This window comes from Mastacembelus armatus, chromosome 4, assembly GCF_900324485.2.
Source record: "Mastacembelus armatus chromosome 4, fMasArm1.2, whole genome shotgun sequence".
Taxonomy (NCBI): Eukaryota; Metazoa; Chordata; class Actinopteri; order Synbranchiformes; family Mastacembelidae; genus Mastacembelus; species Mastacembelus armatus.
The window spans coordinates 7,091,889-7,104,971 of NC_046636.1; the positions used below are offsets into that span (position 1 = coordinate 7,091,889).

The 13,083-nt window shown below is 39.1% G+C and overlaps 1 protein-coding gene across 6 annotated transcripts in view; it reads left to right on the forward strand.

Annotated features, from left to right (window-relative positions):
- The first annotated feature begins 1,622 nt into the window (after nucleotides 1–1,622).
- The window catches only part of csnk1g2b (casein kinase 1, gamma 2b), a 31,211-nt gene continuing 19,750 nt past the window's right edge, over nucleotides 1,623–13,083 (forward strand). For all 6 annotated transcript variants that reach the window (XM_026323084.1, XM_026323086.1, XM_026323085.1 and 3 more), the window contains exons 1-2: nucleotides 1,623–1,755; nucleotides 4,930–5,738. In XM_026323084.1, the coding sequence (XP_026178869.1) occupies nucleotides 5,514–5,738 (225 nt within the window). In that variant the 5' untranslated portion in view covers nucleotides 1,623–1,755; nucleotides 4,930–5,513. The remainder of the gene's footprint in view (nucleotides 1,756–4,929; nucleotides 5,739–13,083) is intronic.

The window sequence follows — 13,083 nt, forward strand, 5'->3', positions numbered from 1 at the left end:
ATAAAAGGCTCCCTCATCTCTCATACATAGGACCAAGACACCCAGATTAAAAGAGACACAGCCACCAACCCTGAATCCTATGAACAACATTTATACACACCTAAACTGCAACAGCAAATGCATGTTGTAAGAAATAGAATCCCTGCACACCTGTTTTACATTTTGCAAAGACGTGGGTGGGGAGGATGTACAAAGCACACAATTTGGCACACCACACTGAGGTTCACATCCAAAGTCCTATCTGTGGTTATGTTTAGGCAACAAATGCACTTTGGTTAAAGTTAGGGAAAGGTTGTGGTTTTGGTTAAATGTAAATAAACATGTCGTTTCTGAAGTCACTGTTACATATTTAAATCAGACCACAATCTTTCCCTAACCTCAACCAAATGCTGTGAGTGGCTAAACATAACCATGATAAAGTTGACTAATGTTGTAGTCACTAAAGTTAATGTTGTACTGCAGGAGTAGATGTTTTGGAAGAAAAGAAATATATTGTCTGTGAATCTTTTACTTATGCAATATGTTTGAAACTTGCCAAATACGTAAACTAATGCTATACCTTCATTACACCCACACACACCAACTCAAACCAACCAACAAGTAATTTCAGGAGACAAGGTTGCGTCCTCAAACAACATTTTCTCATGGTTTGTGGACATTTTGCATTTGTGTTGGTGTAAATATATCCTCCTGGTCATATTGTGTCTCTTTGTATTTATGTTGCTTGTCCTTGTGATCATTTTGTCTCAATGTGTAAAGTTTATGCATCTTTATATACTTGTTTTCTTTCTCTTCCAGGTATTTTACATAAAATGACTATTTTATGTGTTTTGTTTTGTCTTTTTGTGGACATTTTTCATCTCTGTAGATGTTTTATTTCTCTTTGTTGTGGTTTTGCATTTTGTAGGAATTCTTTTATGTCTCTGATTTTTTTTGTGTGTCTTTGTGGTTGTTTGTTTGGTCATGTTGTATGTCTGTCTGGGCCACAAGCCTACAGCCTGCAACCTATGCTGTAGGAATTCATGTTAGAGAGGCTCATATTTAACACAGTAATCACCTAGGTTGTGTGAAATAATGTTAAAATGTCAAGAATGTGATTGCATTACACATGCTGAAGAGGTTGTAGTTGTCTAAAATGTATTTATACCATATTAGCAGGGGTGGAAGAAGTACCTCATAGTTCAGTAAATGATCTGCTGGAGCCTATCCCAGGTCTCTTTGAGTAAAAGGCAGGGGTACAGCCTGGACAGGTCACCAGTCCATCACAGGGCCATACAGAGACAAACAGCCACAGATACTCACACTCACACTCTCTCCTATGGGCAATTTAGAGTAACCAATCAACCTGACATACATGTTTTTGGCTGTGAGGAAACCAAAATACTGACGCAAAAAAAATGCCTCTGAAATGTAGTGAAGTCTAATTACCAAAAAATAGAAGTAGTCATATCAAAACTGTGCTTTATTTAGTTACTTCCCTCCACTGTGTTTTTGGCCTCACTTGTACCAAAACTGTCCATTTGTCAACCACATCGAGCAGCCCACTACGTAAACCTGCTGTTTTGCTCAATTCACCAAACCAGTTGCGCCAGTTTTCCGGCGGAGTGAGGCGCTGTGTGCGCCAGAATGACGCGGTGCCTGGGCATCGGCAGCTGAGGGAGGCTTAAAGAGACAACAGCAAAATCATAGCAACTTGAAGACAAGAGCAACGAAATGAGAAAGGACCATGACTTCGACGATAGCTAACATTTAAAGGTAACACGCTTTAATTTGGCGGCAGATATTTTTTGTTAAGTGTTGTTTTTTAAAAAAAATACCGTCTCGCTTGTTGTAGTTTGTGTTTCGTGTGCTAGCTTGTTAAATGGCTAACGTTAGCTACGGAGCTAAGCGCTAAGAGGTCCAGACTGCAGTTGGTGTGTTTAGGATTAAGGAGTTGCCCGGCAGAGTCCAGGGTAATCGCTGTAACATCAGCTGCAATCTGAATTTAAAAACCAAAAACCTAAGGAAACAAAAACTAAACCTTTTTAACGCAGCTGAAAGTGTTAGTAACAACATCGCTTGGGACGTCTCAGTTATTAAGCGTTTACGAACTAGCGTTAGCTAAGCGGGTTAACGTTGTAATGTTTTATACTCTGTCCTGTTGTGACTCGATGAATGTGCATCGGTTCGGTCCACTATGTTGTTGTGGACTCACGATACCGTGCTGTTAGCAGATTGTCTACTGTTACATCACTGGTGTTTATTGTCAGGCGTTGGGCCAAAAGAGAGCCTTGTTTTTTTTGTCGGCGCTAGCTACGTTAGCTTAATTCGGCTGTGAGAAATTTCAACTTTGCTACAACGTGAAGGTAAACGCCCGTTTAAGTTAATTTGTCGCTAATACTGTATTTATATAGTACCGGATAGTCTAATGGAAATATATTGGCAACGATTGGACGAAACCATGCTAACCGGAGCTTGCTAACAGCCGCCAGGTTAGCCTGAGAGTGTTTGGCCCTGTCCGCCGAACCATTAGTCAATAATGCCGCTAGTTTTTCAGAAGATACTTATCGACGGGTTTTGCTAATAAGATTTTATTTTTTGTTATCGGGAAACAATCTTCGTCCTAATAAAGAAATAAAGCTATAACTATATATATCTCGAAACTGACAGCTGCCAGACACTGTTCGGTAGCCAGTTACTAGTTAGCTGTTAGCAATCGTTACGTTAAACTAAGCTAAAAAAGGCAGCTATTGTTTTTCCATGAAAGAAGAAAATGCGGTTTATGGTTTATTGTCAAATGAAGAAACTCTAGTATTTAGATTCTGTACGGTTGGATATCGTCTTGCGGTGTAGTATTGCTAGTTAGCAGTATTGACCATATCGGTAATTGTAGAAAGCTGACGAGCCACTGTCTGCCTCAAGATTTGGGTTTGGCGAGATATTCATAGTTTTTTTTTTTTTTTTTTGTTTTTGCTTTTTTTAAGTCTACATATTTAGGAGTGCTATTTATAAACTTGGATTATAGGGCTACTAAACAGCTTTGTAGCCATACCAAACAGCTGGCATCAAAAACGAACGACTTTCAGAAATGAAACTGTCTAGACATATGGCCAAGATTGCCAAAACGTTACCTGAGACAGTAAGTTATTAAGCTAAGTTAAGTTTGTGTCGTTTTACCACAAACATCCTTATGCTTTCTTATATGATTATTTTAAATGTGTAAACTAGTATTGTTTTGTTTCCTCTTCTTGAGAAAAGAAATGCTTGGGATAGTGCATTTTAAGTAGTTGGGCATGAGGGCTCTATTAGATTGTCTGTTGTATTTCTAATCTTATGACCAGGTAGGCTAGTCTGCTCTCACTTCCTACATTAGGTATCGCCTTGTGTCATGCTACAAGGAAGGCACTATAGTGTAATGACTGACTGCATACCTGGCTTTCAAATGTCATTACTCTCAGGCGTTCCAACGCAGCAGTCAAATACAGATATGCTCAAGATTTTCAGTTTTTTTTTTTTTTTTTTTTGTGTGGACTGAGTCATGGTTTATTTACTCGCAAATGCACCTAAAAACATTTCAGGCATCAGTAGATAATATAAGTTTAATACAGGTTTTCCTTTGCAAGAAAATACCGCCTTGTCCAATACTTGTGGAATGAACTTGGGTAATGTGAGATGTGAGAATAATTTGTATAAATATCTTACAAACAATAATGCTCACTCATCAGTGGTGTTCATAATCTTATGGTGCTTGTCTTGTCATGGTGAGTGTAGTTCTTTGTCAGATGCAGCTGAGCTTTCTGTAGGCTAGACTGTATCCAAATCCTTCCAATAATATGCTTCCCAATGATGCAGATGTTATGATGAGATGAAGCATTACAGCAGTCATTGATCCATATAAGTGCCTTTCCATAGGAAAGAGTAGCTGTCCATTGCTTAGTGCCTGCATTACCTGCTCCCCTCAGCACTGCCAGCATCTTAGATCATGGACATGGGGGAGTTAGGAGAGGTGCACTGGATGGATACATTCTGCATGTTAGTGTTTGCCAAAAGCTGCCCAGAGATGATCAAATTACAATGCCAGAGAAAACTGAAATTATGGTTTTCATTGATATTGTTTGTACATACCAGTGCTTCAGTAATGGTGTACACTGATATCTTGTCACTTAGATTTTGTAGCACTTTTTGCATCATGTAAATAACTTTACATACATAAAGAAATGTACAGTTGGTGTATTCCTGGCCTGTGCTGTTACAAGTTTCTGTTATCCCAGGATCTACACACCTGCACAAGCAGCTGAAGAATGAGCCTGAAATTTAGCTCATAAGTGTAATTTATAAATAAGGTAGCTTTGTAATCTACAAAATCACTAAGGCACTTTGCTTTTGGCGTTTGCAAAATATAAGTTTTATTGTAAAGGTGATATTTACTCCCCATGTCTGAATTTCTCACACACACACACACACACACACACACACACACACACACACATACATACATACATACATACACACATATATATATATATATATATATATATATATATGTATGTATTGATTGTTTTATTGAATTTGCTTTCCACTAGTCTGGAGCAAGATCTCATTTCAGCTATAGTAGGGAGCAGTCATAGTAGACATAATTTGATCTTCAAGTAAAAGGTTGGAGCTTTTTCTGAAAATATTAATCTCCTAATGGTCATGAACTGTTATGAGAACAGATAGTAATTGATTTGCTAGCTTTTTCTGTATTTTGGCCAGTATTGATTGTTTCACACATTATGCATATATAGTACTTGACAGTGCATTTCAAATAAATGTAGAATGGGATAACCACCGATGAGATAGTTAACCTGCCAAGTTTAATGTGATGGACAATGCTCGTTCTATATACCATATCGAAACTAGACATCATAATTTATGGACTGATTTGTTGGCTTTTTCTGTTTTTTGCAGATATCCAGTACATCTGACCCATCCTTTGCCTGTCTCTTCCATTGCTGTTTCCTTTACCTCTGGGTTGCCTCGCCTGCTGTGGCCCTGCAAGATGGAGAGTGTTCACTGTGCCACTGAGCGCTGACCAGGAAAATGAAGCACTCCAGGAGATGTTCCCAAGTGACCTCGTGGATGCTGTAGCTGTGTTTCGGAGTGCTTTTTGTATGACTAGTATTGTATGAGTGTCTGAGGGCACATCCTAGCACAGCCTGCCTACTTCTCAGGCAGGGACATGCTACTCTGAAACTGGACCTGCAGAAGAGCATAAGAAAGGTGCCCCTCTGTTAAAGAAGGAACAAGAAGAACAAAAGGGAAGCACTCAGTAAAAGCGCTGTATGATTGATACACGGGGCGTTTAAGCTGTACTTCCAGTTCATTTAGCGTCTTCTGACTTTCTGCACATTTCAGCAGCAGCACCTTTCCTCTGCCCTGTTAAATTTGTTTCCCTCCCCCTCCTTAAAGCATCATCCTGTTGTTGTCATTGGAGTTTCTGTGGTTTGCATGGCTGGAGAATAACCGTGGAGAGGCCAGGGTATCACAAGCTTATGGATTTTGACAAGAGAGGGGGCAAGGGAGAGACAGAGGAAGGGAAAAAGATGTCTAAGACAACAAGCAGGACTGCACATGGGGGCCGGAGTTCAGGGACCAATTCTGGAGTTCTTATGGTTGGCCCAAACTTCCGTGTGGGTAAAAAAATCGGCTGTGGGAACTTTGGAGAGCTGCGGCTGGGAAAAAATCTCTATACTAACGAATATGTGGCCATCAAATTGGTAAGTGCATCCTGAGGTTTCGTTTATGAACTCACAATTCCACGTATGCACCACACCACTCTTCTGGTACATCTTCAGTAACATTCAACATTGTATTTGAAGGTTCCAGCAGTTAATTATGTTAAAATTATTTTAATGTGCAGCAGACTCTCTTAGTGAAACAGGCTCTTTGATCAAAGTGTGGCAGACACAGGAAGTAAATAGGAACTGTCCTCCACCCACTCATTCTCCCACAGCTTGGTCTCATGTACTGTTAATGAGTAAACCATGCTGTGCTTGTGTTTATCATGAAGCTGAAGAAGAGTAAGCTTACGCTCACTGGATAGTATTTTAAACCATATCTTGACTGCTGTTTTTCCATAGGAGTGCAAGCATTTTTTTCTATTACAGCATGTGAAAGTGAGAGCAAACAAAGTAAACTGTCTTTTTCCAGCAATAACATTTTTAGTTCTTTGAAGTGATTCTAAATGAGTTTGGTAAGATGTACTTAATGTGCTTTTGAGTGAAACTGATGACTTTAAAATGTTTTTCGCAAAACCATATTCTTTGTAAAACCTGACTTTTCTTCATGAACATCTTGTCTTTCTATTCCACATTTTCCTTTGGCAGGAAGTAAATGTCAAAGTGGAAGCTTATCCTCTAATAAGCTCACACCAGGCCTTACAAACAAAATCAATAATTTGCTCTGTCTTTTTGTTTTGTGTCAGCATGAACACCCTTTTTCAGTGCCACTTGTTTAGTAGCATTTAGACAGTCTGTGAAAAACCACATGAAATGTCAAGGCCTCCTTGCTTACTGATTAGATTCTAGGGCAGCCAGTGTCAGCTCAGCCATTTCCTCTGCACGTACTTTAAGCCTTTCTCTTCACTTCTTTCTTTACTATAAATGTCTTGCCGCCTATATGTGTTCGCTGACAGATATTGTTTTTCTGTGTACACAAGACCTAATTCAGACTCTAGTTTTGTAGTCATACTGAAATTGATGGAGCTTAGGCGTCATCTCTACCACAGCTACACTGGTCTGTGTGTGATTATCCTTACATTTGTATCTCCCAGGGAGGTCATTATCTCTGAACGGGCATCCACTGAAGGCTTTGCTAACCACACTGAAGGCAGAGGTTAGCAAACAGCTGTAATTGCAGTTCTGCTCTCCTCTGAAATCTTTAGTTGTGCTTGCTGAATCTACCCCCTTTGCCTGTGAACCCTCCCATCTGTTTGGGTATTTTTATCCCCATGGTGTCCAGCTATATCTGGATCTGGCATTAGGGCCATAACACTGCTCCACAGCTCTCGTAGGCTGCTGGACACAGTATTTATCTGAATGTTTAATGTTGTGAAGAGGAGGTGTATAATGTGTCAACAAGCTCACTGAGGCCCTGGCTAATAGCGGGGCTGTGACAAATCAGATTTTTTTTTTTTTTTAGGATTTCATTTTGATAACTTATTTTAGATGGAGAATCATATTTTCTTGTTCTTTGTATTTTTACAGCAACAGTAATCACTCTACTCGCTTCCTTTGATATTGCCCTATATGTGATGCCTATATTTTCAACATGAATCAGATATATTGGACTCTTATGTTTAAGTAGTTTTGGCCAGATTGCTGGCATTGCTAGGCCTGACATGGAGTAATGCCTTCTCCCTTATCTTATAAGCCTTCTTGGTCTAACCCATGTTTCTGCACAGTTATTTGTCTATGTTTATGTCTGTTCCTAATCTCACAGCTCCTGGGGTAGCCCCGTAGATGTCACAAGTTAAGGAAGAGGTTTTTCTTCCTTAAGGTCTAAAACAAATAATAATCCCACTATGTAGAACCAGCTGCTGGACATAGTAACGCCTCATCAATGTCTGTCACTCACCTTAGTGGTTAGCTTCTCATTTGTAGTTATATAAAATTTAAAATATCTCTAAATGTTAGCAAGTAGTAAAAAATACCTGTCATAATTTCCCACATTATTTTTACCTGACTGGTTAGTAAAAAAGAGAAAAGCAACAAATGCTTACATTTCACAAGCTTGATCTAAAGAATGTTTGGCATTTGTGCTTGACATAATTTGATTTTCTGTTAGTGGACTAATCAACCAAACAGAAAATAATTTCAGCTTTAATACAGGCTGCACTCTTTCAATACTTCTTTAGTCATTAAAGTCAAGTGGGACCAATATTTTTGAACTGATCAACTGTTGATTTCAGTGAAACTCTATAGCAGTGGGTCTATTATTACTCTTTGACTGGTTGAATGAAGGTTGTTAATCTACCAAGAAAACAATAAGGAACCTTTGTTGAGACTGTAGAGAGTCGTTTGTTATCTGGCTGGTTGAAACTGGTTTAGTCTGTCTGCTGTGTGGTAATGAATTGTTGAGTCCAGGTTGTGAAGGGCAACATAGTGATTAGTTAGGGTTGAGCTGGTGAGTTATGTGTTAAGTGCTTTGTATACTGAGTTAGTGAGTTAGACATTTGGGTGGTGTCTGACTGCACCTGAGACAAAGGTGAATGCCAGTGTCACCCTGCACCACCACGTGATAACACAGAGTGAGAGAGCAAGAGAGATGTATGGCAGGCCAGTGCACTAGATTCTCTGTGAGTGGATTTTGAATTGTTGTAAATGTTGCTGCAAAAAGCAAGAGAGAAAGGGGAAACTGCTAAGTGCTGAAAGGTCGTCTTTGTTAGTGGTCCTTGTCGACACACAGTGGTTCAGTCTTTGGTTCAACTGGGTGCTTTCTCACACTGACAAATGCCTGTGTGGTGGAGGCAGGACCATATAGCCACTGCTGTAAGTACACTGCAGGCTTTGCTCCCAAGGGGAGATCCCTGTGTCTTAAAGAAACAGTAGCATTTGATGTCTGCTTGCTCTTGAGGCTGACTGGAGACTAGAAAAGGAACACCACCATCTCTGTCAATACATTCTCTAGCATAGTGACGTAACTGTCCGTTGAGAAAATGAACATCTGCTCCTCCTTTTCTCACCAATAAAGTTCGAACATTTGGTTTTATCTTGTCAAGCTCATCAGCCTACTTTTAACACCACTGTTTTGTGCCTTAGTTGCAAGACATTCAGACACACATATAACCCATTCTTTTGGCTCAGTAATCCAGTTTATTCAGTATTCACTGAATTTGTTAACAGATGCAGTTATAGACTTTCTAGCTTGTAATTGATTATTGACCCTTTTCATGTAGTTAGTCATTCACTGACAGATAAAAGGTAAGCTGTACCGCCAAAAGTAATAAATCTGTTGCAGGCTCCTCTTTGTAGGGTAAACTACCGTTGGCTATGATGAGTGGTTGTAATATCTACCCAACACGTGAAGAGAGCAATAAGTTGAGACTTATTGTACGGTACAGTGCAGAGAGGGGGCTGGTATTGAAGTGGCCAGCCCAAGAGATGAGCACAGTAAACACAGAGACCTTCTGTGCATTGTGTGCCAGTAATGTACATTCATTGCAGTAATTTTACCATATGTATGTCACTTTAAAGTAAGGGAAGGTTTTAAATCTGAAAATTGCCAAATAGTACAATGGTAGTCCAAGTATATTAGCTGCCACCTTGACTGCACTGGCTGAAATGACGTTTCAGTTGTGGACTATAAGTTGAAGCTAATTAAAGTTAATTCCATGAGTTGGCCAAACTACAGATTTTAAGTCCTGGTTGTTGTCTATCTGGTAAATGTGCCCTGCTAATGTCAGTACTATTTACGGGTTAGCAAAGTTATTTGTATTCAAAGATACAGGAATGTCTTTTTGTTTGTTTGTTTTTGAGACAGAGTAGCATTTAGTCCTCAGTAAATTTGCTGAATTTGTAGTGAAGTGCGAATGAAAACTGGTGGATATTAAAAGAATAAGCACAATCTCAGTTATGCCTTTAAAAGCTGCACTGTTTGATCATCTTGCAGCTCATTGTTTTTTTTGTTTTGTTTTTTTTCCCTGCACTATTACTATTTTCACTTCTGTGAAAATTGTGCTTACAGTATACTCATCAGGTGTCTGTCAGATGTGTAGGTAGGCAAATAGCATTTTTAATTGTTTACCATGATAGCTTTTTAAGGCAGTCATCGGGCTGCAGCTATTGATTATTTTTGGAGTCGAATATTCTACTGAACATTTCAGTGATTAATCGAGTAATCAGATAAAGTAGACTTTGTATTTGCATAATTCATGACAGAAATGACAGGTCTGTTATACTATGTTCTACTTTACATTGCACCATTGTCATCTTTTTTTAAGTTTGAAATGATCCCAAACTTTGGACATTTTCTGCCTTTTACAGACAGTTTCACTCTGTCATAGCGCCAAGTTTTGATACTGAAATGCGACAGTGATTATGGTCCACGTGGAACAATGATCCATAGGCAGAGCAGATCCGATAATGCAAGTGATGGTAATTAAACAACTCTTCGAGGCAAAGAATTTGCTTCGAGCATTTTTTTGTAATTGAATTCCTCGATTTTCTCGAGGATGCACTACAGCTCCAGGCAGTAATATGTTAAATGTGGCAGACATCGCTTTGTTGTGACCTTTGGCACCTGAGTGTGCAGAAAAGATTAGTATAACAAATTATGGTGTTAAGTATTTTATATGATATTTTATTCTGCTTCCAAAGAGCGAGTTTGTCATGTAACTATACTCTTTGTAGGGTGAAAGTTGGATCTTCTCTGGTGGACTTTCTCTTTCTGAGTCACTGATGCAGAGGCATAAGAGTAAGGGAGTTCGTATGAGTGAAGCCACTTGGTGCTGGTTAGTCGTGATAGAAGGAAATCTGAGGTGTTGCATCCAACTCTGTCAGCCTCCCACTTAAGCATGATAAGCAGCTCTTGTTGCAGTCTAGCTCAGCAGCTTACACCAGCTCACCATGAGGCAGTTGTCAAAGAGGCACAAAAGCTCTATCAGCATGTTTGGCAGGAATTAAAGTGACATTTTGACGATTTAAGTTCTTCCCTACCCTGCTTGGGCTCTCCAGAGAGCATGCTGGGCAGGCTGAATGAATAAATCCTTGGATATCAACAGCATGTAAAAGCATACCTTCAGCCATCTAGCTAATTCTCTAATGAATCTGTAGCCAGCAGCCACACAGTACATTCACACAGACATTGTTGCTTTGAGGAAAATTTAGTAGCGGTCATAAAATCTGCACAGGGCAGTCTAAATGTTAGTGACTTCAGAATGGCAATGTCAGAAGAAGTGAATTGTCACTGCACAAAATAGGTTTGAATACGATGTAGGGCAATGGTTTTGAAGCCTTTTCTGTCATTGCCCAGTGCTCAGTGATTGTGTGTTGTTCTTTGCACTGGGCAGTTCTGTATGCAACTTTAAAGTCATTTGTCTTTGCTGTTTACTGATACAGATTTTACCTGCTGACATTATTCTGCCAGTTTCATTTGAAAAAAAGTTGTGTGGCTTATTGATGTAACTGAAGTATGTTGTCTCTTAAGTGTCTTAATTGGTTGGTTCTCATGCTGTCCACTCCAGCTGTTTAAGACACAAAACAAACGTGGGTCTCTCCTGTCCTCCTGTCCTGTTCCTCTTGTATATTCTAGGTAATATTTATGGCTATAGCAATTTGTCACATGTTCTCTCTTTTGTGAGTGGCTTCCATGACTTCCATGGCTTCCTCTATTACATATGCTTTGCATGCTGTAATATGTCACAAATGTAATAAAGCTCCACGAATTTACAGAAATTCAGTTTTCATCTGAGGGTATTAGCCAATATATCAATGTGTGGTAAGATTTATATACACAACTGTTGAAAATCAGTGCTTTAAAGTGAAACTTTGCTGATTTTCAAATGTAACCATAGTGAATGTGAAATTCGGATGCATTGGGTAAAATTAATTCTGGGTGTTGTGGGATTTTGCATTTTAGGATCTTTTGGAAACAAGATGTCAGTTTTTTCTGTTTTCTCCAGTCATACGACATTAATAAAAATATATTTTTGCTGGTTGACCATACAAAATGCCTAGTAGTTTTAAATGTTTATTTGTTTAGTGGTGAATTATTCCTGTTTCATTTCAAACCTGTTATTATAGTGGTAGCTTACACTGTACAAATAACTCCCTCTCCTACTATTTAGAGACTGTACTTTGTCATTTCTTCCCGCTATATCATGACCCCTAAAAAACTATATTGCATACGCATATTGAAGTTAAATCAGCAAGGGACTGCACACTATGATGTACTAATGGAACACCACACCTCACAAAGTTGGGTTCATGTGAATGGGACTTCCCATAAATGTGTTGGTCACTTACGTTTTGTGTTGTTTGCAGTGCTCGATCTGCAGCAGCTGAGTTCAGCATGTTTTTCACAGAAAGAAGGGGGAGGATGTGGGGGTGCGGGAGATTGAAAGCTGATATGTTACACAGTCCGACCTTTCCAACTTCCTGAGTCAGTGTAAATGTCAATTAACATCAAAATAAAATGTGAAGAAAGGCAGTTTTTATTTAATATTTTTATATCATTTTGTGGCAGCTTTTTTCAGTCTACCTGATAATGATACCAGACATTGTATTCTAACTGCTGTAAAAGCCATCTTGAATTTTAACACAATACCATGATACATCACTAATTGTACTGATACTATCTCTTATACCACATCTCTCCCACAGTCTTTCAGAGATGGAACATTTTTAAAATCAATAATAATCGTAGCCTCAAGTATGACAGTAACTCTGAATCAACATATGAAGTAAATGTAAATCCAAGGCCACAGTTACAGCACCTCTCTCCACTCATCTGCACAATATCTCCAGAAATCTGACTGATTTCAAGCAGTATCTCATTATCACACTGAGTTTTGGAAGGCAGCTGGTGGCTCCATCTGCATGCGTTAAATCTGAGTTGAAACAGGAGAAGTGCTGGACATTGGCCAGCTGTTGCTCTCTGACACTACTCACTCCTTAACGCCACCTCCCAACTGTAGACACCTCTGATCATAAAGACAGCATGAAGAGAGAAGCACACCCACACCTCAGTCCTCTCAATTTGCTTTAGCCTTACAGTTCACATCATTAATATGAATATGAAAGCTTCCTAGTAGAGATGCACTATGACATTTAAGTTGCTCTTTCTAAGATGAGTCACATTGCCAGTTGCATATTGCGAAATGGTTTACTAGGAGTCAGGCAAAGGTTAGGATCTATTCTGGTCTTTATGCATAATGCTGGGTCTATTCCTCAGGACACACATGAGCATACATACTGTATCCACACTGTAAATGTCCAGATAACAAACAACTAAAATGATTATTTAGTGTGTTACCTTATGTCACCACAGTTGATTTTTGTAATGTACCATGCGGTTTTAAAAAACAGGTTCTTGTTCTTGGGATTGAACAGCACTGTCTAGTGT